At 37.7% G+C, this 23,557-nt stretch overlaps 1 protein-coding gene across 18 annotated transcripts in view; it reads left to right on the top strand.

The window, feature by feature from the left end:
• The window catches only part of DLGAP2 (DLG associated protein 2), a 450,442-nt gene that overhangs the window by 279,561 nt on the left and 147,324 nt on the right, over positions 1-23,557 (top strand). For 10 of the 18 annotated variants that reach the window (XM_054280610.1, XM_054280612.1, XM_054280618.1 and 7 more), the window contains one exon: positions 20,250-20,282. The exons of 4 other annotated variants lie outside the window; for them this stretch is intronic. In XM_054280610.1, the coding sequence (XP_054136585.1) occupies positions 20,250-20,282 (33 nt within the window). Of the gene's footprint in view, positions 1-20,249; positions 20,283-23,144; positions 23,265-23,557 lie in introns of all 18 variants that reach the window. 4 more of the 18 variants (XM_054280616.1, XM_054280613.1, XM_054280615.1 and 1 more) reach the window with 1 other exon arrangement.

Below are 23,557 nucleotides of genomic sequence, written 5' to 3' on the forward strand. Positions count from 1 at the left end.
AATATTCATTCCATTAAAAATATTTATATTTTTACTGAAACTATTGATAAAGGCTACTAGAAATAAAATCAAGTTTAATTACAATAAATATTTGGTTTAACTCAGTCATTTTTCTGTGCTCTTCAGATATATCCAACTGTTCAAATTCAGTTTATAGCCAGGGGGAAAGTATAAAGTTACTTAAGTGCTAAATTAAAATTAATATCAGCAGGAAACCCTGAAACTGTCAGTGAGGAACTTTGTGTCATCAGATGAACATTCCTGCCTTAGGCTGATTTATTCTGGAAGGAATACAGCTAGTTCTGTTATCTCGTATTGATATTGCAGTACTGGGCCTTCTATACATTTGAAATCTTTATCTGGCTTAGCCTCCATTTCTGTGTGTTCTTTGAGCTCTGCTGACACTGACATTTTTGATTGGAAAGACTTTCCTTTCTTTTGGTTGCCCCACAGCTTTCACCATACTTGCTTTGGGTGCAGTAGAAGCAAATCCACACTTTGCTTCTGCTTTTCCTTACGTCCCCTTCTTGGTGCTAGAGGATTCAGGTGTTTGGTCCTCAGGCTGGTCTTTCTCAATTCTGCAGTTATTGCATGTGTGAGCACATTGAAGTTCTTGTTACGTGAGAAGTTTGTAACTGTGTGACATGGAAGAGTGTTTTTCAATGGGTTTGAAACCCTTATATCAAAACTTCTGAAGTATTATTTCCCTTCCACAAGTTTTTGAGAGTTTGAAGTGTTCATATATATGAACAGTTTATGCATAAGTGCTTAGGACCCGGTTACCATGAGAGCTCCAATGAATTCCAAAGTCTCTGACAATTTGTGTTGTCTTCTAAATACAGCATTTGAAAACTTATATTGCTAGAGTTGTTACCACACATTTTCTTTTAACTATTTATGTAGGAATCTTATTTTATAGGGATTCTTTCTTCCCATCTTTGTCCCAGCCCAGGAAGCTCTCCCTTGACTCCTGCCTTCAATCCCTTCATTAGCAGTAGGAAACAGGCAGGCTGGCCTGTGCCATTGGCTCTGTTTGCTGCCCTCCCCAGCCTGTCCCTCCACCTGTGGCTCCATGCTGGAGACATCTCTCTCATGGAACACATTCCTGCCCTTCCATGGGGAGGAGCAGCCATGACTTTCCTCCTCACCTTCCACCCAGCGGAAGGTACAGCCACTAGGAGAAGGCAAACAAGGACTTTTTGGACTGTCCAACCACAGACTATTGAAATAGTGTAGCACAAATAAAATATGTATTGTCTGCTGCTGAGCAAATTTTTTTTGTAAGAAAGGATAGGTTTTTGGTTTTGTTTTTTTTTTTTTTCAGAGGACAGTTTGGAAACCAGATGCTGGAATTTGAAATCATACTATGTTGCTTTTCTCTGTAATCCATACACTGACATTTCTAGGACAATCCTAGGTTGTTTTATTAGAGTATATTCTAATATTGCCAACTTCTAATTCAAATTTATCTTTTCAAAGTTTCTGAGTGCCATATGTAGGTAAAAGAGAGCAACTGTGTCACTGAAGACAGAAGGAGTTTTCCTCCCTGTTGACACGATGGTGCTTACTTTCAGAGCAGTGATTCATTAGGTGTAAATTAGAGAGCCATTCAGTATTTGGCTTTCTCTGGGGACCAATTTGAGCACTACATGAATGCTTATTCTTGTCATAGTAGCGCCATTCACTCCATTGTCATTCTCCTACAGTTCTTAATCTGTGGTCTGAAAGCCAAAGTGAAACTGATTATCACAATGATCTCTACCAAAGTGATTTGGTTTTTAACTTTGAAAATTTCTATATCATGATTTGTACTCCCACAAATTGCTGTACACTCAATGTTTCATCCATTATAGCTAAGAATGATAAATCTAATGCATTTACTTACTGCTCCTGCCAGCCCTATGTGAGGCTCCAAACAAAGCTAAAGCCTCACAACCTCACCGTTACTGTGTCCTACTAATGTTCTGGTTTAGCTGCAAAAAAAGATAAGTTACTGTACTTTTTACACACTTGAGCACAGGTTTTGAATGAGCTGTTCACACTGTTTCTATTGTTGCTAGAGGAAGCTTCAAAGTCCTTTCCAGCCCGAAGTATCATCAAAATTTTCATACGTTTCCATAGCAGCTGGTAAAATATGGCTAAATGGAAGTATAAAATTCATGAGCAGTGTTTGAATTTGTAGCTCAGTGGTATTAACTGAGACAAGAAGGGAAGTAGGATTGTTGCAGTTACAGAAATCTGTCCTCAGAAATATGTCCTTCGTTCTCCTTAGTTTTGTACTACTCAGGTGAATTTCAAGAAAATAAAAATAATTAAGTGTTGAGCTAGTATTTTTTGTAGGTTTGCATCCCTGAGTTCAATGCTGGGGGAAATTCTCACCCTTGGCTGAATTCTGAAAGAAGGGGAAAAATTTATTCTCCTGGTTCCTTAAAATCCTGCCCTGTCCCTCAGTTCTGCTACCATCCTTAACACTTTTGTTTCATTTTTTTTTATTATTTCAAATTAAGGGTTCCAAAGAATAATACCCAGGCTGAACTCTCATGCAGACAAAAAAACCCTCATATTGTGTCTAAAAGTTCTTATTACAGCATTTGAACTCCTGATCTTTGCAGTTCCTTTGTTTCTGGTACACCAAAAAAAAGAACAAAATGACTGCTTTTCTGTTGACCCTTGCCAAGGCTATTACCTGTAGCATTTCCAGGCTTCACTTAGACTAGAGATTTCTGACAAGGCAGTTACATTACTTGAGAAGAGTGAAACTTTCAGAATAAAAGTAACAACAGTGACGTGTTTAGAAACATAATTATTATGTAAGTAGGTGCTTTCACTTGTTACCAATGAAAGAGCAAATCAGGGCTTTATTTCTACATTCTGTCTATAAGCAAATAATAGATTGATTTCTATTTTATAGAATGGTATAAACTTATCCAAAAAATGCAAAATAGTATCTATGTGGAGCCTTTTATTTGGCCATTGCTTTTGTGCTGGTAGTAAGGTTTCTGTCCAGTGCTGCTTTCAGTCTCAATTGTTTGACTTTAATGGGGAGTTTCAAGAAACAACACACAGCAATCTGTAAAAGATTTTATGATTTCATTTTGTTTTGTTTTGTTTTTTTTAACTGTGTGAGTACTCACTTTAGGTTTTATTATTTGTCATCATGTTTGCCATAATTCTTTGCTGATTTTAGTTGTAATATTCAATTTTCCATTCCCACTAATTTCTTTCACTTTGGTCTAACCTGAATTGGCACAGGAACTGTGTGAATATGTAGTCCATTAAGTATTATGAAATATTTCTTCATGTGAGCAATAAGGAATCTTTTGAACTTTTCTTTTTAAGCTATTTATATTGGATTAAGATGCTTCTGATGTTGACAGAGTAGGAAATGTATAGATCTACTGTTTATTGACTGACAAGGACTGATCTAATATTAATTAATAATATTACCACTAGATCCCTGTAATAAACAGAACCTAAGCTTTCAGAAAAATAGGCCAAGAAAACTGCACAGAACAGCCAGTCTATCTCCAGCCCTTGCAGGATTCGTGATGCTGAACAGATGTTTGATCTAACTGGTTTTTTGTTTCTTCCAATATTGGAAAGACCATAATTATCACCATCAATTCTGCTCCTCTGCTTCGCTCTCCTTGCTGTTAGAAATTTTGCCTAATATTTTACACGTCTTCCCTGTTTCAGAATAAGCTCATGATTTTTGTCTTCCTGAATATGAAAATAGAAATATATTTTTCCTTCCCTTAGGCAACAACCTTTCCCACATTTGAAGACCGATATTGTACGCTGTTGGTTCTATATCTATTAGAAATTAAAGCAAATACTCTCTCAGTCTTCTCACAGATCATATATTCCAGAGTTCTGATCAATGTCTCCTCTGTACACTATCTCCTGTCAAATCTGCAGACAGATGTGGTCCCAACCTGTACTGCATGTGAAAAAAGAACAACTTTCCATGTCTTGCAGTTTCTGCCCTTGCTTATATGTCCCACTATGAACCTTAATTCTTTCCACAAGTAGTGTGATATTGTTTATCTAAAATGTGCTAAACTATAACAGCGGACACTTTTTTGGGTAGAACAGACGCATGAGAGTTTGTCCTCCAGCTGGTATCTTACAATTAATTTTTCCCTGCTAAGTTCAGTAGCTTGTACTTGTCCTCACTAAATCAAATCCTATTTTATTTTTTTTAAGAAAATAGTTTAGTTTTCCAAGATCATTGTAAGCCTGCTCTCATGCTGTCCCAGTGACACATCCAGTCAGTCAGGCAATCCCATCTGATCAAAAAAACCCAAATTGCCATTGCTTATTCATCAGTATTAAGTGGGAACACCTCATTTAACATAACATAAGGAAATGGCCTTAACTTGTGCCACGGGAGGTTTGGATGAAATACTGGAAAAAATATCACAGAAAATGGTCAGACATTGGAATAAGTTGCCCAGGGAGGTGGTGAAGTCACTGTCTCTGGAAGATTCAAGAAGTGTCTGGATGTGGCTCTTAGGGATATGGTCTAGGGGTGATTATGGTGGTGCTGGATTGACGGCTGAAGTGGGTGATCTTGAAGCTCTCTTCTGGCCTTGATGATTCTGCCACTTCAACTGTGAATGACTGGTTAGGATAAAATTTTTTGACTTTCCATCAGTTCAATTAAAAGTAATTTCCTCTTGAATATGTACTTCCCATTGTCTGTGACGTTGCTGCCTTTGTCATGTGGGACACATAAGGCTCATTCTGATATATAAGATTTTCTACTCTAACAGTAGAGAAATCATTCCATTCTAGACAGACAAAATGTGACCTGCAACTCCTTTGCTTGTGTTCTTCCAAGTGTTTATATCTTGTAATTTGTTTGAAATTTTTTCCTTTCCCCAGAATTTCTAATTTCTACAGCTTTTTGACTGGTCAGTCCCTGTTCCCTACACCTTCTCTTTAAAGGTTTAAGCTCTGTTTTCCCTTTGTAATCTTTTAATACCTTGTCCATTCTCCACAAGATTGAAATGATTTAATAGAATTAGTGAAATAAATATTCCTACTTGTCCTACAAGCCACAAGTACCAAAGAGCAGTATTTTTCTATCATAGCAGAAATGTGGGAGCCTGCTGCTCCAGGTACCTGTCCGTAGTTACCCTGGGTTCTGCTCAGATAGGCCAGAATAAACACACTCAGTGCAAAGCCAAATATAGAATATCATTAAAAAACCCTTGGACTAAAATGAAAAATGGTCTGTAACCAACAACTCTCTTTTTGTCCTCCATCTACTTATAAATATGCTATAAGTACGTGTTCCGCAAGTTTTCCAGAGTTGTGCACTAGGATTAGTCTGTTTTCATACCTGTCTTCAGGTGGCATAAATCACCCCCTGGAAATGTGTTTTTCTCTGTTGGTTATAGAAGGAGACTAAATAAACAGCACATACTAAATAGCTAATTTTTCATAGGCTGCATGCAGACATGGTTATCAAGGAAATTTCCTGAACTAGCTTGGCAGAGCAGTAGTAGAGCTGGGAATAGGCCAATGCTTCTGAACTCCTTTCTTTGGCTTCTTTGCATCTCTAATTGTTGCCTCTGTATATTGGAACACTAAAGTGCAGCTAAAATATAGAAAGGCCAACTTTTACTATGTCTTTGTACAGAAAATTATTTCTATTTTACTTGAGAATCTGAGAACTCTTTCAATATGGGCGTTGGTGAATGTAATGCAAAATTGAAATTTTATTTTTTAAAGCTAATTTTAATTCCAATACCTATTTTAAGTCCTATGCACCAAATGACCAGGTATCATTGTGAAAGCTGCCCTCACAGTTAGGAGTTGATATTATACATATTAATGATAGTTATAGAGATTGACGTGATATCAGCTTTTTGAAGGATTTTATGTTACTGATCATACTGTTTTACCTTTGGCCAACATGGAATAAGTTTATTAGAGAGAAAATTTAAAGCAAACATGAAGCATATTATTCTCCCCCATTTTTTCTTTTTTTTTTTAGCATCTAGTTTCATGGGTAAGGGATAAACTTTGGCAGAACATTTGCACGACTTCTCCATATTTTCAAGATTTTGGTATGAATTTTTCATATCTTGTGTCTAAAGAAAGCTGTAATAAAATAATTAGTTAAATGAAGTGAATCCCTTGGCATGTATTCAGTAGGGCTGAAGACTCTCTGTTTTGTGATGCCTGATGATTTTTCTCTTCTCTGAGGAGACAGCACATCAGATGTAGAACATGCATCAACCCAGATGCAAAGATCCATTTATATACTTGACCTCTGTGTATAATCAGCAACAGTGGTGCTTTCATTGCTGATGCCGGGTCCTTGTAGGTTAGAATCTGAGATTTATCTGGGAACTCAAACTCATTCAGCTGGCCATTAGGCGGAAGAGTGGTGTAAATTTCCTTCAACAAATAAAATAACAACAATAAGATAATGGAGTCTCTTCCACCCAAAGGTACATGTGCAATACTGAAGACATTGTTAAAAATTAGGAAACCTTGTGATGAAGATAATTAGGGCACATGCATATCCTGTGGTTGAATCTAGGGACAGAAGAGAGCTGACCCAGAACCTGAAATAAATTTCTGGCAAAGCACACACAGTGCTGGCCATCAGAAGCCAATGCTCCCCTGGTTTAACTCTCCTCCCTCTCCCGTTGCTGTGACATCCTGCTGCTCCCTCAGGACAGCTGCACAGAGCAAAGGCTGGAAGGGATGATGGGCTGTCAATGTCCAACACCTCTTTGATGAGAAAAGAAATATATTTTATGTATATAATGTGTGAGAAGAAGATGAAGAGGCCAAGATTTTACAGGAAGAGGAGCAGTAGAACGGCAACATGAGATGTGAGGGCAGACAGTTCATGTCTTTGGGACTTCTAGGGATGGGAGCAAACAATACTTCACTTTTGCTGCTTTAATTGCTTAGAACCTGCTTGTTTCTTTGTTTTAGTACAGAGCTGAACCTACTGAAGAAACTTAGGGCAGATTTGATGGCACACCTTCAATCACATTCAGAAACTTCTCAATGCAATAAATTTAGGTGAAATGCTGCTTGGATTTGTTTAAAATATTTTCAGGAATTAAAAAACTATTAATTTTAGCTAAGAATATAGACAGACTTCAATAATGTTTTGTTGTGCTGTCTCAGAAATAAAAGAAAAAGGTAAAAAAACCAAATTAAGTTTAATGGTATCTCCACTGAGATTATAAAGCCACTTCTAAGAAACTGTCTTGCCTGAGGCTGCTGACTTCAGTTTTCTCTCATAATTAGACTTTCTTACTGTGTCTCACATTCAGTTGCAGTAAGACAATTAAACTAAGAAATATGAAAGATACTATCCTCTCCACTTTATGTCAGTGAAATAGTTCTTCTAACAACTAAATCACTGCAAGATTGTAGGACACAGAAAGCAGCTCCCTTTTCTCGTTGATAATAAGTGCCTGAAAACAATTGTATCTTCCTTTTTAAACAACAGTATTCAAAATTATGTATCTTATTATTTTTATAAAACATCCTCTGACAATATTCAATTTTCTCAGGATAAATAAGTAGAAGAACAAAACAAGACTCAGAAGTTGTTTGGACTACTTTTTTTTGTTTTTTGGTTGGTTGGTTGGTTGTTTTTTTAAACATCATAACCAAATTTCCTGACAGACATGCCATAAAATAAGCTGACCAAACAATGCTATGAAGGCAAATAAAGATTGCAATTGGAATCATGCATTACTGGGGGGGATTTTAAGTTTTTTAAGTTGCATGATTTTATTTTATTTTATTTTATTTTATTTTATTTTATTTTATTTTATTTGTGAGTGATCTCCAGAGTTGTAAGTTTGTGGACCTGGAGGTTTTGAAGGGGTTTTTTATGGCTCTCATGATATAATGTTGCATTGAGGTTCATACTTATGATATAACCAGATGGGAAAACATTGTTTCTACAAAGTTCAACCAGTTAATTTTGGAGGCAGATCTAATTCCACATCAAAGCTGTTTAAAAAAAAAAAAAAGGTAAATTAAAGCAACCTTCCTATTGTTACAGATTTTGTTAAACTAAACTCCAGAACATATAATATGTTGAAATACTAAGATTTAAAAAGATTCTTTGTCATTGAGAAATTGCACACACAGACTAGACTTGGCTTCAAATACATTTATTTAAAAAAATTTCTGATAATTTTTTCTCCCATTTGAAAATGTTGATTTTTCAAAACTGAGTATTTTCCAGACAACAAAGCAGTTTCTTTAGAAAAGTTTTTCAAAGCCAAAGTTGGTCAAAGACACCAAGAACAATTTGGCTGCTTGCCTATATGCATGCCAGAGTCCAGAATTAACTTGTAGCTCAGATCTGTATCCTGGATTTAGAGATGGTAATTGACTTGTTCACTCTGTTTTAACTGTACATTCATGTATTTTACAATAACCTTCAGAAGAATCATACCTAGGATTTAGGTTATCAATAAATAGTTGTTATCTCACCTCATAGTTGTCTATTTAAAATAAAAAAAAAAAAAATCAAATACTTTGGATGATGAACTGTATTCTGTACTGGAATAATTCCACTGACTCCAGTGAGTTATAACATAAAATAACTTTTCTCCTCCGGTTATATTCCACATGAACAATGTTGAAAGCACAAAACTGTGTTGAAAGAATGCTAAACCAACCAAGTGAAGCAATCAAATCTGGAAATGCCTCTGGGCAAGAGCCAATTCAGCTTTTACTTCATTCCCTTGTGCATAGAGATTTTAATTACATTATCACAAACTTCCCCCCATAAAATCCCTTCTCCTGTTTCATGGTCTTTTCCTTCTGAATTCAATGCAATTCTTGCCTCTATGAAATTAAAGGGCATCTTGCAGGCATTTCTGCTGGAACTCTGGTGTTTATCACTGAAACATGTGATAAACATGTTCTCCTAAGTTCCCACTTCAGAGCTGGGCTGTTGTTAGGGATCGAGGCACAGACCCCACCTCATCACGCGTGCGCAGCATCTCCGGGCAGGGCTTTGCCACTTGCTCCTGGGGACTTATTGCAGCCTCCAGTGCAGTTAGCTCCTGTCACTCCAGAAACATTAATGGGTTCTGCCTTTAGTCTGATGGCATTACACTGTGCACTGGTAGCTACTAGAGAGTTATGTGCCTGATCCAGTGGGAGCAGATTTTGATACATTTTTAGACAAAGCGGAGAATCCTACTGCCAGTAGCAGAAGAGCCCTGCCTCCAAACAGGTGGAGAAGAGGGACAACTGGCTAGATCCAGCATGCAAGAATTCAACATTATATGTAGGGGAATATAATATAGGTAAATAAAGGTAGTATAGAAAGTAGTCTTATCTCCTAAAGAGTTGCAGCTGATGCAATTACTAAAGATTAGGAGCAGCCCTGATGTTAACAGGCCACAGCTGTAGCCAATAAGAAGTGTTATAAAAGAGTGGATTGGCTGGCTGTGAGGGGACTGGAGTCAGCTGGCTGCTGTGAGGACAAGGAAGAATCAGTGCCTGGAGGAGCTGCCTACAAGAAACATCAAGGAGGTACAAAACTCTAGCAATATAGAACCCTTGCAATGTAATGACAATAGAACTCTTGTGCTATAATGACAACAATTATATCCTATTTTTCCTACCCTGATGAGAAGATGTAACAACAGATGAAGTCCAAAGGCATGGACTATATTAACTCAATGGGCTTTTTTTAGGGATGATACATAAACCAAGTAAAATGTGTGCATGTATAAATATATATATATATATATCAAGACACAGGAAGTGTGATGATAGTTTACTTAGATATACTGGAAAGTGTAAGACATGGTCATGGCATAAATTATATGGAATAAAGGTGGATATTGCACTGATTTCAGCTAGGATAGAATTGATTTTCTTCTTATTAGCTGGTACAGTGCTGTGTTTTGCTTTTAGTTTGAGTTTTATATTGATAACACTCTGATTTTTAGTTGTTGCTAATAGTGTGTACCTAAATCAAGGAGTTTTCAGTTTCCCATACTCTGCCAGTGAACAAGTGCACAAAAAGCTGGGAGGGAGTATGGCCAGGGTAGGTGACCCAACTGACCAAAGGAATATTCCAGACCACACAATGTCATTCTCAGTGTATAAACTGGGGACGTGGGCAGGACTAATCACTGCATTGGTCAGCAGATGCAACTGCATATTACATCACTTTTATTTATGGTATTCATTCCTCTCCCTTCCTTTATTTCAGTCATTGAATTGATCTTATCTCAGTCTACAGGTTTTACCTTCTTCTGATTCTCCACCCACTAGGGTGAGGGGTTATGAGCAAGTGGCTCTGTGGCTTGCAGCTGCTGGTTTGGATCAAGCCACATCTACTTAAGTAGATGCTGCTTTTTTTGGTTGGTATTTTTTCTGCTCCTCATTAGCTTTTTGCATAGCTACAGTCCTTAGAAGATTCAGCTGGTTTAGTGCAACTGGAATTGTCCTAATATTTGGTAAACTACTGAATCAGCTTTGTCATATAAAGCCTGACTTGGTACTTTATATGTCAATGAATAGACACAGTTATTTAGTCTTTCTGAAACCAGGCAGGGCATCAAAGGCTTGAAAGATTGCTTTGTTTTATCTGATAAAAGGAAAAAAAACAACAGGAGAACGAATATGAAAAAGTACTGTCTCTTGGTTAGCAGAACATAATGAATGATATATGAAAGAACAGATCAAGCTGAACACAAATGTGAAAGCAATCTCACATGATTTAGAGGAAGAAAAACTGATGCTGTGTTGAAAATGAGAGAAAATAGTCTTTTGTTTGCAAAAGCCTTCTGATACAACAGCTTATATTTCCATAATTTTCAAGGAAAAAAAGAAGTCACAAAAAATCAGGGAAAGTGGGATAGAAGATGCATTTCTGGAAGTGAAAGAATGAGAAAAAATGAAGGAGTTTGACATAAATAAAGAAGCAGCTTCTGAAAGATGTGTCATAGTGTTTGACATGATTAGTGGCATGAAGTGAAACAGTTGAATTTCACAGGATTTCTTGCCTTTCTCATGAAGAAAGCAGATTTTGGAAGGAATGGCAGTAAAACTGAGCAGATACATTATCTTGAAGTTCACTTTTCAGGAAATGGGACGTTTTTTATCTTTTTTCTTTTTTTGTGTGTGTGATGATATGGAATCTGTTTGAGACTACTCATTTGCCCAGAGCATATATTCAGAGTTTCGTCAGACTGTTTCACAAATATCTTATACCACATACCATTTGAATTTTATTTAACATTTTTAATTTTTATCATTTTCTGGTCTCAAAAATTTGATAGCTTGATATTTCGGAGTCATGATATCGCCATATCATGATGTGTATTATGTCTTTACTTCTTGAGTGATGGAATACAAATGCTCCATGACAATGTCTGATAAATTGAAGGTTTAACATTTCATATGGAAAGATAATGTGATAGAATGTGTAGATCAGATACAAGTAGACTGTCAAATTTCTACCATCTATTTGCTGGATGGAATATGGAAATTCTATGAACAAATAATGATTTTTAGATTTTGAGTAAGTAAAAATAGCCTATGACTGCTTGTGGTAGCCATCTCCTGAATTTGGGAGAAGTGTGTTTTTTTGCTGTGATATTATTCAGAAAAATAGGAAAGAGTTACACTTGCTGTTTGAGAACAGAAATCAGCTCTGGCCCAAAGTTAGTGCTGTAGGTTATTAGCTCAAAAACAGTACTGTGCTAACCACAGCTCCACAGATCCTAGGTATGGCCAGGCTATAGTTCTGGCTGGACTGGAATAAATTTACGTGTGTCCTTTAAAAAACTGAGCTAGAAATACAGCAATCTAGAAAGTTTAAGGTGTCAGGCTGTCCCCACGTGTTTGAAGATGGGCTGATGGAGAAGAAGACTGCCGTGGATGAACCGAGAACCTTTCCTGGAACTCAGGAAAAACTGGAAAATTTATGACCTTTGGAAGAAGGGGCAGAAAACTCAGGAATACTATAAGGATGTCATGAATTTAAGAAGGGAGGAAATTAGAAGGGCCAAACCCTAATTGAAAGTTAGTCTGACTACTGCTGTAAAAGGCAATAAAAATGTCTCTATGAATGCATCAACAACAAAAAGGCAGTTAAGGGGAATCTCCATCCCTTATGGAATGCTCTAACAAAGGATGTGGAAAAGGTTGAGGTACCTAATGCCTTCTTTATCTCAGTCTTGAACAGTAAGACCGTTTGTTCTCCAGGTTCCAGGCTCTGGAACTGGAATACAGATACAGAGAATGGAATGAAATCCCTATGATCCAAGTGGAGATAGTCGGTGACCTGCTACATAATTTACACACTATCAGGGTTATGGGGCTGCATGGGATTCACCCAAGGGTTTTAAGACAGCAGTTGGAAGTGCTCACCAAGCCACTCCATCAGTTATCAACAGCCTTGGCTAAGCAGAAAGGTCTCAGGTGACTGGAAGGTAGCAAATGTGAGGCTAGGACAACCAGGGCCCAGCTAGCCTAAGTTTATGAAAGGCAGGTCCTGCTTGACTGACTTGTTCTCCTTCATGGATGTTGTCTACCTGGACAAATAAAAAGCCTTTGACACCATTCCCACAGCATTCTCTTGGAGAAAATGGAGCCTATGACTTGGATGGTGCACTGTTCACTGCATAAAAATCTGTCTGGATAGCCAGCCTAGAGAGTTGTGGTGAATGGAATTACATCTGGCTGGCAGCTGGTCCTGAGTGGTGATGCTCAGGGTTCAGTATTGAGACCAGTCCTGTTTAGTGTCTTTATCAGTGACTTCTGCAAGGAGATCAAGAACACACACCCTCACAAAGTTTACAGATCACACCAAGCTGGGTGGGAGTGTTGATCTGCTGGAGGGTAGGAAGGCTTTGCAGAGGGATGTGCACAGGCTGGATGCGTAGTCTGAAGCTCATTGTGTGAGATTCAACAAGACCAACTTCCAGGTCCCGCCCTTGGGCCACAACAACCCCCTGCAGTGCTACAGGCTGGGGGCAGAGCTGCTGGAAAGGTGCCCAGGGGAAAAGGGGCTGGGGATGCTGGTTGTCAACAGCTGAACATGAGCCAGCTGTGCCCAGGTGGCCAAGGCAGCCATGGTAACCCAGCCTGAACCAGCAATAGTGTGGCCAGCAGGATCAAGGTGATGTGCTCAGCACTGGTGTGGCCACACCTGGAGTCCTGGGGCCAGTTCTGAGCTCATCACTAGAAGAAAAACATTGAGGGGCTGCAGAATGTCCAGAGAAGGGCAACAGAGCTGGTAAAGGGTATGGAGCACAAGTCTGATGAGGATCAGCTGAGAGAGCTGGGGCTTTTGCCCTGGGGAAACAGAGGCTCAGACAGAACCTTGTTATTCTCTACAAGGGCCTGGAAGGAGCCGGTCTCATCTTCCAAGGAACAAGTGATGGGGCATGAGCAAACAGGTTTATATTGGATATTAGGAAAACTTTTTTCACTAGAAGAGATGGTCAAGCATTTGGACACAGTGCCCAGGAAAGTGGTGGAATCACCATTCCTGGTAAAAGATATATAGATCTTAGATGTGTTGCATTTAGGGACTTGCTTTAGTGGTGTACTTAGCAGTGCTGGATTAATGGTTGAACTTGATGGTATTTAGGTGTTTTTTAACCTAAATGATTCTATGTTTTTAAGGTGTTGGTTATTAGGTGTTCTGGCATATGGAATTTTAAAATTCTGGCATATGCTTTTGATCCTAAAAGGGTTTGTACATATGCTAAGACTCTAAAGTGCATTAGGTAAAAGAGATGCTCTCACCTTTTCCATGGCTAAGCCAGATACACAAGTGGAAGTCACTGGGAAAGAATGAATAATATTTGTGTTGACCTTTCTGAAAAACCTTTTCATTCTATGCTTGTTTTACCTAAATGCACATATCTACATAACAGTGTGCCTGTAGATGATGCTGTGTGCCTTCCTGAGAGTCTTTGGATTATCACGTGCGGCGAGGATGGCATGCCTGTGGTAGTCCACTGGGAAATCCTGGCTCAAGGTGAGGCAGTAAAGCTGTGATGAACTCCACAGGGTCCAAATTACAGTAAACCTCCCTCAGAAGATAGGTGTCCTCTCAAAGAGCTGGGGAATAAAGCTGCATCAGTAAGGTCTCTGCACTCAAGCAGGGTGGGTGCTGCTGTCAGTACAGCATCCATCACTGCAGGAAACCAGGGCTGGGATTTCATCCATAATGTACTTTTAGTTTCCTGAGGAGAGTTACTTTGGAAAGCATTAATCTTCTGATCGTGAGATGTCTGTATGCAGCTGTAGGTTCTACAATATATTTTAAGATGCTCTTTAAAATCCTGCATTGAATTTGGATAAACCAGTCCTGAGGCCATGATTATACTATGAAGCATGAAGCAGACCAATTGCTTGAGATCAGCAGCAGAAGAAAATGGATTAATGATGGCTTTCAAAATGTGAAGAAACTGTTTCTGGAGTTTTTATTTTTTGTTAGTGTTTGTTCTTCCTCAGTTTTTTGAAGTGAGACAGAGTAAAGTAATGAGGAAAACATGTTTTGGAAGAAAAGAAGCAAATCATGATCCAGTTTAGTTGGCCAGGCTAGGTGCTGCTGCCACACGTGGCCAGGCTGCAGGGCACATGTGATGAAGTGAAGGCCCCTCTGAGGGACTTCCTGGGCAGCCACCTGGGACCCCCCCCACATCCTGTTATGATCCTGTATGTGCAAAGACTTTAATGGCCAGTGTGAATGATTACGAGTAATTAATAATAAAGATGTTTTCTTTTACAGAAACTAGACTTATTATTAAAGCTCCCCTAATCAATATTTTTTGTGATCTGTCTCCCTCCATTTAGTTGTCTCATCAGGAATAATTCACTTATTTTTCCTACTCTGTCAACACTATAGCCATATGTGGCCCATAATCTCCCTGGGCAACCTGTGCCAGTGCTTAGTCACTCTCATGACTGAAAAAAAAAAGGTGTTTCCTGGTGTTCAGCTAGATCCCTTTGTGTTTCAGTTTGTAGCCATTGTTCAAGTCCTTTCTGGAATAACATAAATCAGAAAGCAAAATATGAAGTGGGAACTATCAACTAGTATAACTATAATAGAATTTTTAAGAGAGGAGGAACAATGATCAGTGAATTTTTGTACTAGAGGCTGACAGGACTAAGTTTATTTTTGTCCAGGACTGATTCTTATCAGCCATCCTAGACATCTGAGGCCATCAAATTTGCCAGTTATAAAACAGCAATTTTTGTATGCCTAAATCAATCCTGTTTTATTCTCAGATCCACAGCCATATAGGTAGATTATTTTCCTGAAAGATTCTGGTGGTGAGATTCATCTCCAATTGCCAACACCATAGGTGATGTAGATATGCAAGCTCACACTGTAGTCATTAGAGATCTTGTCAATGGAAAAAGCTGTTCTAACTATTCCTCTGTGCAAGTTTAATTTCTACTTTTCAATGCAATTAATTGACTCAATTTCAACTACTTCTTCATTGGAGCTATTGGAAGCTCAGACACATAGCAAAAAAAACCACCTCTACTAAAGAAAAGTAAGTTTGAATCTTACCCTTAATGGTATCACAAGAAAAAATGCAGTTAAATGAAACCCTGGTTAGCAGCATAAATGTAATCTACCTGTTTCAATATGATGTAATTTTTATCAAAAAATTAATACTATCAAATGGAGTCAGAGCAACAAGTAGATTTTTGAATGTAATATTGATAATTCTTTATAACTAACTGTTCAGCTGGGTTTTTTTAAATTATCTCCAAAAATAAAAATTAATTCCCAATACCAGCACAAGTGAGCAGTAGTTTGTAGGATGGTGACTGCATGGTTATTAATTCTTGAGTGCGACCTCTATGCTAACTCTTTTTTTTTTTTTTTTTTTTTCTGATCAGGGAAATTCTCACAAGAAAGGTTTACATTTCCATTAAAATTGTAATTGTGCTGTTTATAGGATTGGTGACCAATGAATGCAAATAACCTATTAATGAAAATAAGAGAGACTCTGAAAACAGATTTATTGCAGTAGGTTAGGATCATAGTGACAGATAATAAATAGAGTTGACCCAGGTTGAGGTAACAGAACTGTGCAAGAGTTGCTTCTACTGGAAAAGGTTTTTTTCAGTGAATAATTTACATAATTTCTGGAGCTGAAGGAAACACTTCCCCCTCTAGATGCTAATGCAAAGAGTTGTTCACCTACTTCTTTAGCCTCTGGCTTTAGGTTTGGGTGGTACCAAATTAACCCTCAAATCTTGGTGCAGCCAAACTCACAATCTCAATCCAATCCTGAATTATGTGCCAATAGTTTTCACTGACCTGATTGTCAGAACTACAGCTGTAATTTCTAGTGAATGCAAATAATCTTTCATCTTCAGCCACTGCTGCTCTATGTTCTCTATTCTCTTCATTCTCCTCTTTGCAACCACCCCTTTGTATTCCAAGTATTACGAGCAGCTGGACTTCACTTAACACATCTTGTTTAAAGACTTGATCTTTGTAGAATTCATGGCACAGGTGTTGTGCATATCTACAAGGGTTCCTGGGCTTAGTTTAGGGGTTTATAATAAAATAGGATTGAGTCTAGCTGGAGATTTAGCAAAGCTACACTTATTTCTTGCTGACAATTGCTGTTAAAACACTTAGAAGCAGAGCAAAATCTTGTATTTTCAAGAGAGCATGATTTAGCATTCTTCTAACCTTTTAGCTTCTTCTAACCTTTCTAAGCAGGTACCATCTCCCAGAGAGAGTTTGGTATTACATCATCTTGCTGCCAATGCCATGGAGAACCTTTAATGTTAAATGACTTAAATGTGCTCTGCACCTCAAATTTGTTTTCCTGTGGGCTGTAAGAGTCATCCCTTCCACTCATGGTGTGCTGGTGTTCTGCCAGTGCAGGCAGTGCAGCCGTGCAGTGCTTTGATACCTGGCTGTAAGCACAGCACAAGGAGCTGAGGTGGGGAGAGGGGAAGTCCAAAGCTGAGCAGTGCATTGTGCAGTGAACACTGTTTGCACAGTAGGGAGAATGGGCCTTGGAGGCAAGATACAGAGAGAGCTACAGCTTTGCTAATCAACTCTAGGAGGAAATAATTAGTTTATTGGCATGGAAATCTTGTACCATCTCCAATGTCTGTTCTGCACTGAGCTAATAAAATGTGGTGTACCAGAGATACTGCTTGCTAAAAAGTGCACACTCATTCCCCATTTAAAAAAACATCCATTGCATTATAACTAAAGTCAGCTTTATTGTCAAATCACCAGTTTTATTAGCTAAATAAATGACTTATAGTATGAATTGGGTCTGGATTTCATGAGTGTAATTCCTTGATAACAGCTAATATTGACATGTTAGCTATGTTGCCTTAAAAAGGGGGTAAAAGTGTGTGTCCCTTTTGTGTATTCCACTTTCATCTCGGATTCCTGCTGCTTAGGAAGCCTTGTGTATGAAAATGAAAGTGAGTAGCAACAAATCTGGGCAATTCACTAAATAAATGGAATGGAGGAAAATTGGATTCCACCCGTTCAGGCTTACTTAATTGAAAATCAGTCAAGGAAACTGAAAAATGCTCTTAACAATAACAGGAAATGATGATTTTTTTTTTTTCTGCTGCCCTTGGAGTCCCTAGAAGAGTACAGGAAATCTTATGGCAGAGACTAAATATTCCAGTTGTTTCAGCAAAGTTTCATTCCTTTATAACTGCAGTAATTTCATGTATTGAACTCTGGCAGGGAAATGTTGCACATGGTATTTATCTTTATATGGGAAACTTTACCTTGCCTGCCTATGCAGTGTCAGCTGAAATCATTCTTTGTGAAATGTAATGATGGAATTGGGGCATGTGGATCATGATTTGTGGGTTCAATATACCATAAAATCTTCTGGTTCCAGCTAGCAAAGTAGGTCTGGTTTTCTTTAACAGTTCACACAGGACACATGCTTGGGTGACAAACTACCTTGTTTTCAGTTAGTTTAGACTGAATTGTGAGAAAATAAACACATCCACAATTTATATCATCAGCTTAACACAAAGGATTACACATAAGTGTTGTTTTATGCTGGGACAAGAGCCTAATTAATTTGCATTAACTTATTTGTATTTCTTTCAGAGTAGCATTTTTTATTGTGATTTCTGCTGCAAGTAACAATATGTACATGAACTTTTCAAATAGAAGTCCCTCTTTTCTGGTTTGGTTGCAGCTTTTCTATTTTAATTTGAGGAAGTTTTTTTAGTTTGTTTGTTTGGGTTTTTGTTTTTTATTTTTTTAAATCCCAGTGTCTGAGTAGATATTTTTTCACTGGTAGAGAAAGAAGAGAAATTTTTCCTCTTCTGTTTTATTTTTTTCTTGTATCATGATGTTTTTCATCAGGATACTTGATTAAGGATATAGAACAGATGTTTTCAAACACCTTATTGCTGTGCCAGGATGTGCCACAGGATGGGCACAGTGACAGCACTTTGGACAATTCAAGTACTAAATTTTTTTTGGTGATTCTGATTTGCAAGGTAGCTGCATGCTGTCTCTGTGCTTCCAGGAAGCAGTCACAGTACAGCCTGGCTAGATGCTCCATCTATGCATAATCTGGTTTTGGTGTGGATTTTATGGACTCCTGGGGGGTAACAACATTCTTCTGTCTCTCAGACTCTGAAAGAAAAAATCCTGAGGATGCATTTTATTTTTTTGTCTATAGCTTATGATAAAGCTTGAGACACCACATACTGGAATTGTTAGTTAATTCATTGCGTTCAGCAATTTGGATTTCAGAAAGCAATCTCTCTAGTGCATTTATCACATTTTAGGTTGGCTTTCTCCTGTGTTCACTTACAAAACTAAGCATGTTCACAGTCCTCAGGAAATGTCTCAGGTAAACTGTTAAAAGTTATCAGAGCCAGGCATAATTTTCCTTCTGTCTAAAGAGTTCCTTTTGCAGTTCCAGGAGTTAATTGGTAAATGTTTTCCTAATGACTTTTAGAATTAGTTACTGCATTACAAAAAGTTCAGAATTTCTGAAACCTGAACCATTAACTTAGAATCTTGTATCTGTTGACTGTTGCAATAAGAAAACTTTTTTTTTAAGAAGTAGTTTATAAACAGTACTAAAAGATGTTTTCCAGGCACTGCTAGTAAATGCAATCAATTCCTAAAAATGACAAGAAAGCTCATCTATAAACACATAGTGGGGTGGATTGGTCAGCCACAACCTATCTGTTGTGTATTTCCAAGAGAGTGTAGCCATTGCACCCCTGTGTGATCTTGGCACACAATGGGGGAAGGAGATCCTGAAGCTCTCACATTTCTTGGTGAGCCAACTGGGACCTGGGACTGCTCCTGGCAACAGGATTTGTTCTCCAAGTGGGTTCCCATCAGTGACACGAAGTGACAGAGCACTTCCTAAGAAGGGTTTCTTTGCCATGTGGGTTTGAGCACTAGTCTTTCACTTTGGCAGTGCAATAGCAGTCCCAGCTGGTGTTGGCTGTACTTTGTCAGCCTCCCCTACCCTTCTAGCTGTAGCGTAGCTCCTCAAAGGTACCAAATAAATCTTTGTTGAGAGCATGGAATTTCCAAAGGTGCAAAGCACTTCAAAGATGGAATCCTGAGTTCTGGTCTCAGTGCACATTTAGAAGGGCCCATTCTGATGCCTCCAGTATCACTGATGTGCCTTCCTGCTGTCTTTTCAGATGGGAGTCACCAGAAAAGCCCTCATTTACTTTTTCCATCTCTTTTTTCTCTTTTTAAAAAAGACATATTGGAAAAAAAAAAAGGAAAAGAAAAAAGTGTGGACATTAGAATAGAAAAAATTAGGTCTCTCACTTGTTTTGATCAAAAAAGAATAATTTTAAAAGAGTACAGTCTAAAAAGCATTCTGTACTTTCCTAATTTGTTCTTATGTACAAAGGTAGAATGAAAGTTTATACTCAAGATATGTGTTTCTGAAATCAGAGGTTCATTTGAAAAATGCTGTAAAATTCCTATATAATTGTGGTATGTCTGTCTTAAACAGTAAAATAAATTAACTTCTCATAGTGTTCAAAGCTTTAATCTTTAGACAATATTTTACATCTTTACAAAACTATGGAGAAGAAAACCTTCATAATATAATATTAGGTTTTCTGGTTTTGCTTTTCTATATGTATGATTAAAATTTTATATTGGTGATAATGTGATATTTGGTGCCAGGTTTGCTTTTGATTTTTTTGTGCATTTTAATATTAAATCAGTGTTAAAGATTATTTTTTCACTGTTTTAATTTCAGATTTGGATTCTCTAACAGGGCATGCATTTCCAGGTAAAGTGGACAGCTAGATTAGATTGTTGTTTGTTTTATACTCAGTTTATTGAGTTTTCTTGGAGGGTGGGGGGAAAGGGGTGTTGTAAAATTTATTTGGTGTGCATCTGACAGCATTTTGTTATGTGTCAAAACTGTACTATTAGTTGGGGGTTTTAGATTTCAGATAAATGAAGGAAAGGTAACAATTACATGCACTACTTTAAAGAATAGAATTGAAAACTTGCATTAAATGTTAACTATTATATCATTAATGTAAACAATCCAAGGGGAGGGAAGAATTATTCCAAGACAAGTCCTAATGAAAAGATTTTAAGTTATTCAAACTTGCATGTGATTCTGTAAGGCAGGCAAAAAAAACCCCACTAGTCAGGGTTTAAGGAAAGCAGAGATTCAAGAAATAAAAGACTTAGTTTCTAGTTTTATTATTTGATGTGTGTAGGAAAGAGGTTTTGAATGGTAAGAACATTTTCACTAGAGAATCGAGAAAGAATGAGAACACAATTACATTAATCCTATGGATTCTACTGTACACGCACATTGTTTTCTGCTGTGTGGAACTTAAATTTAAAAATAGTACATTCAGTTATAACTGTACTTCACAATTCAAATATTTTGGGTTGGGAATTTTTTAGTAGAAATACAAGAGCAGAGCATTTGATGCTAAGTAATCGTGTGAACTTCTGTGTTTCTTGTGCAGAGATTTTGGCACAGAAGGAATATAAATGAGCACTGTCTGAAATAAAGTAAATCTCTGCTGCAAATATGTGGACTCTTTCTGTACTCAAAATTTTCTTGAATAATCCTTCAGTTGAGCAGGCTGTGAAAACTGAGGCAATATTTATATAACAAAGAGATTTATTCAAAATTTGGGATGATACTTATCATTAGAATGATATTACTATTTATTATGTCATTGGCTTCCAAAGTGTTTAGTGCATAGTATAATATTCCTCTTTCAGTTTCTCCTCAAAGATAATTCTTGAAAAAATATGGGACTGTAGATTCATTTGAGGTTTTCCATGCATTCCTGCACTGTAGACATTAGGTATGCTGTAAGATATAGATCAAAAAAAGACTAACAGAACAAAAAAGTTTAGAAGTTCATTATAATGAAATTGGTGTGCACTATGGAGCAGATCTGAGTACAGATTCTGTCAGAGTTATTTGTACTTAAATACAGCAGCACAACAAGTGCGGTCAGTTTGCGAAGTCAGAAGACCGTAAATGCAGATTTTGTCATTTTCATCCCAGATGAGAAAACTATTATTCTGAGTATTTTGTTTTGGTTTGAGTAAGGATACCCATGGAATAATATACTGCTTAATTAGGGCCATCTTGTAAATTTGATCCTCATAGATGCTGTCAAATATATGCATATGTCACCAAAATAGAAATTGAGATAAGCAGGATCAGTGTATCTTTTTTTTTCTCTACTTTTAAAAGGTTGAGTCTGCTTTTGTTTTTGCATGAATATTTTATGTCACTAGATGTTGCTGTCATGGTGTGTCCCATTCTGACTTTGTAATATGACAACATAATCATGATGTGCAATATTGACAACAGACCCTTATACTGGTACATATGCTTTAGAATTATGGCAAAGATAAATCATCCTTATTCTGCATGATAAATGTCCTGAATTGCACAACAGGTGATTCACGTGCCTGCACTACATTCCAGGTGTAGCTGTGCACAAATCCATCCAATGGCCCGTTATGTAGCACAGACAGAAATATCTTAGAATCGAACACACTGTCAAAGGGATGTAGGAGGATAGTATAGGCAGGCAATAAGCATAAAAGCCTGGTGTGGACTTCACTTAAATAGATATTCATTTGGAGACTCACAATATGAACTTGCTACTGTGCAGCTCACAGAAATCACTGGAAGATCCATCTCTCATTTTATGCTTTATTTGACAGAGTTAAGACATACTCTTTTCACATAAAAGGGCAAAAGTAGCAGAATGTTCTTTCTTGCCTTCAGCTTTACGTATATTTAATAATCAAGTCATGATAGTATTCTGCTAAAATAGTGCAGAATGTACAGTTTCAGGTGTAGTTAAATTAAAAACCAAAGGGGATGCTTATGTATGTATGCTGGAAAACACAGAACAGTAAATCCTGATACCTATGTATTAACATGATTACTCTAGTTAGTCCAAAGTATGTTAACTCTCAGGAAATAGAAGAGATCAAGGTATTACTTATGCATCTTTAATAGCAATTAGATAATTAGATATGTGTGTTAACAGGTGATTTGTATCTCACGCTGTGCAAACATGAACCAAACTCATTTGAGATTTCTGTTTATCTCACTTTGGCAAAAAGCACAACTTTGAGCTATTCCAGCAGGATTCATTAACAAGACCTCTAAGGGTATGGTGATCCAATAGTTTTTCACTTGACCTTTGGCCAGTGCTCTGCAGGAGCAGAGCATGAAATGACTCCTTTTCTTAAGTCATGTAGCAGTGTCAGTGAAATGCTGAGTGGATGCTACTGCCAGACCCTTAGCAGGGCAGACAGACCAAACCTGCCTCTGCCTGACCTAATCACACAGGTTCCAGGGCAGGAGGGGTTTGCATCCATCATGACTTTAAATTCATGTAAGTTCCCATTTGGACACAACTGCTTTGTGAATTTCAGGATAAGAGGAAGTAGTTTCCCTATCACCACTGGCCCCATTGTGTTTTCTGTAGATTTCTGCCATCTCTGCTACTTCAGAGACAGATCAGAATAAACCACACTAAAGTATCTGTCTGGTTTTTATGTGAAGGAAAAAAAATCTTTATAACCCTTGCAGTTGATCAGCTGAAACCCTAAAGTACGAGATTTGATTATAGTCATTGTCTTAATGCAGAGCTGCAAGTGTTATGGGCATGTTGAGAACTTCCAGAAGCTGGATTAAAGCATCTCTTTTACAATGATATCTAATCTCGTCCTAAAGCTCCAAGCAATGGCGAGTCCACCAGCTCCCCTGGTAAGCCATTCCAATATTTAATTACCCTTAGTGCTAGGAAATGTTGTGGAAAAGGTTGGATTTGTCTAATTTCAGCTGCCAGTCTTCCTTTTGCTATGCCTTTGACAGCAACACTGAAAATTGCCCCTTTTTCAGGTATGTTTTCTGAACAAGTGTCTACGACAAACTGCAGTGACCTGTTGAAAGGTCTCTGTGCAGAGAAGCTGTGTCACCTGGCCTGATGAGCTTATTGCCTTGATCTGCAAACCTGGCCTCTTTCATAGACTTTCACAATTTTATCAACCCTATGACTG

This window comes from Melozone crissalis, unplaced genomic scaffold (assembly GCF_028551555.1).
Source record: "Melozone crissalis strain CALT ecotype California unplaced genomic scaffold, PUWL_Pcris_2 ptg000027l_1, whole genome shotgun sequence".
In the NCBI taxonomy this organism is placed as follows: domain Eukaryota; kingdom Metazoa; phylum Chordata; class Aves; order Passeriformes; family Passerellidae; genus Melozone; species Melozone crissalis.